Source organism: Haplochromis burtoni, unplaced genomic scaffold (assembly GCF_018398535.1).
Source record: "Haplochromis burtoni strain Fernald_Lab_line unplaced genomic scaffold, NCSU_Asbu1 Contig_3472, whole genome shotgun sequence".
Taxonomy (NCBI): domain Eukaryota; kingdom Metazoa; phylum Chordata; class Actinopteri; order Cichliformes; family Cichlidae; genus Haplochromis; species Haplochromis burtoni.
Window position 1 is genome coordinate 1 of NW_024585833.1, and position 1,491 is coordinate 1,491.

General features: G+C 34.4%; 1 protein-coding gene across 1 annotated transcript; it reads left to right on the top strand.

Annotated features, from left to right (window-relative positions):
* Positions 1-3: 3 nt before the first annotated feature.
* LOC102289113 (myosin-7) lies at positions 4-1,133 on the top strand (the record flags this gene model as incomplete). The annotated part of the gene is made up of 5 exons (XM_005953259.1): positions 4-18; positions 124-228; positions 332-427; positions 568-702; positions 1,007-1,133. Coding segments are annotated over 5 exons (372 nt in total), but the record flags the coding sequence as incomplete, so codon positions are not given.
* Positions 1,134-1,491: the final 358 nt, after the last annotated feature.

The following is a 1,491-nucleotide window of genomic DNA, read 5'->3' on the forward strand; positions in this document are numbered from 1 at the left end:
CAGAAGCTCGAGGCCAGGGTAAGTCAAAATCGTGTTAATGAAGTCAAATCGATATAATAAATTACCAAATCATCAAACAAGGAAAATATTTAGTATGTTATAAGTAATCTTTTTGTTCAACAGATCAGAGAATTGGAGAGTGAAGTTGAAGTTGAACAAAGGAAATCAAGTGATGCCGTCAAGGGAATACGAAAATATGAGAGACGGATTAAAGAGCTGACGTATCAGGTATTTTTGAGTCACCTTAGAGAATGAGGGAAGAAACAGTAAAAATTAAATTCATATTTACTTTGACTCAGAGAAATAAAAAAATTTTCTTGTTTGCTTCCAGACAGAAGAGGATCGTAAGAATCTTACCCGTCTGCAAGATCTGGTGGACAAGTTGCAGCTAAAGGTGAAATCCTACAAGAAAGCTGCTGAGGAAGCTGTAAGTAGTCTTTGCATTTACATTTTACACACTAAAAAAGCATTGCACCTGTTCATCATTTCTTCTCGCCTATTAATCACATAGAAATATAGAAAATATACAGCAGGCCATCTTAAGGATATTGTGCTTCTGTTCTACAGGAGGAACAGGCCAACAGTAATCTTACCAAGTTCCGCAAACTTCAACATGAGCTCGATGAAGCTGAGGAGCGAGCTGACATTGCCGAGTCCCAGGTCAACAAGCTACGTGTCAAAAGCCGTGACGCAGGGTCAAAGGTCAGTATCTGTACTTTTTTTTAAAAAGTGTGTCGTTTTCTATAACGATACATCGCATGTATCTGTTTTAGGAATTTTATAAAGATTTCATTTACCATCAGAATCATTGTAGAGTGAGCATTTTACAGTTTGCATATAACTGCATATTTAAAAGTTAATTTTACAAATATGTCCAAAATTGAATCTACAAAAGTTGAAAGTTTTCAGTTTTGTCACATAGTATAGTCAATTAAAGTGAACCATTAATATGTCCAATAATACTTAACAACATTTCATTCTCTCTTGTTTGTGTCTCTGTTTCCAGAAAGGTCATGATGAGGAGTAAAACACATGGTCTGAATCCCTGTTTCTGAGACATCGGATGTATTAGTAACGGTGTCTCCCTATGCATGTTGGTTGGTCAGTAGAATTAAATGAATCTGCATCTGAAACTGTGTCTTGACTTTTTTTTGTTGCTTATTAGTGGCAGTCCTATTATTTAATATTACATATAAGAAATATAACTAAAAAATTAAACTGTAAAATGTAAGTACAGCTTGAATATAACATGATACTGCATACACTTTTCTCGAATAATTTGGAATCAAGAAAATGTATCACACGTGTGAAAATGGCTATTAAATGGTTATTAAAAAAGCAGAGTGGATATCATGTGATACAATCTACAGACTCAAAGATTGATTTAGAGTTTTTGATCACAGAACAAAAAATACATTATGACCCAGCTGTATTCTAAGGAGCTTGGAAAGAAAAGTGTCTGGACTTCTTTAAGTTTCATCTGACAAGCTT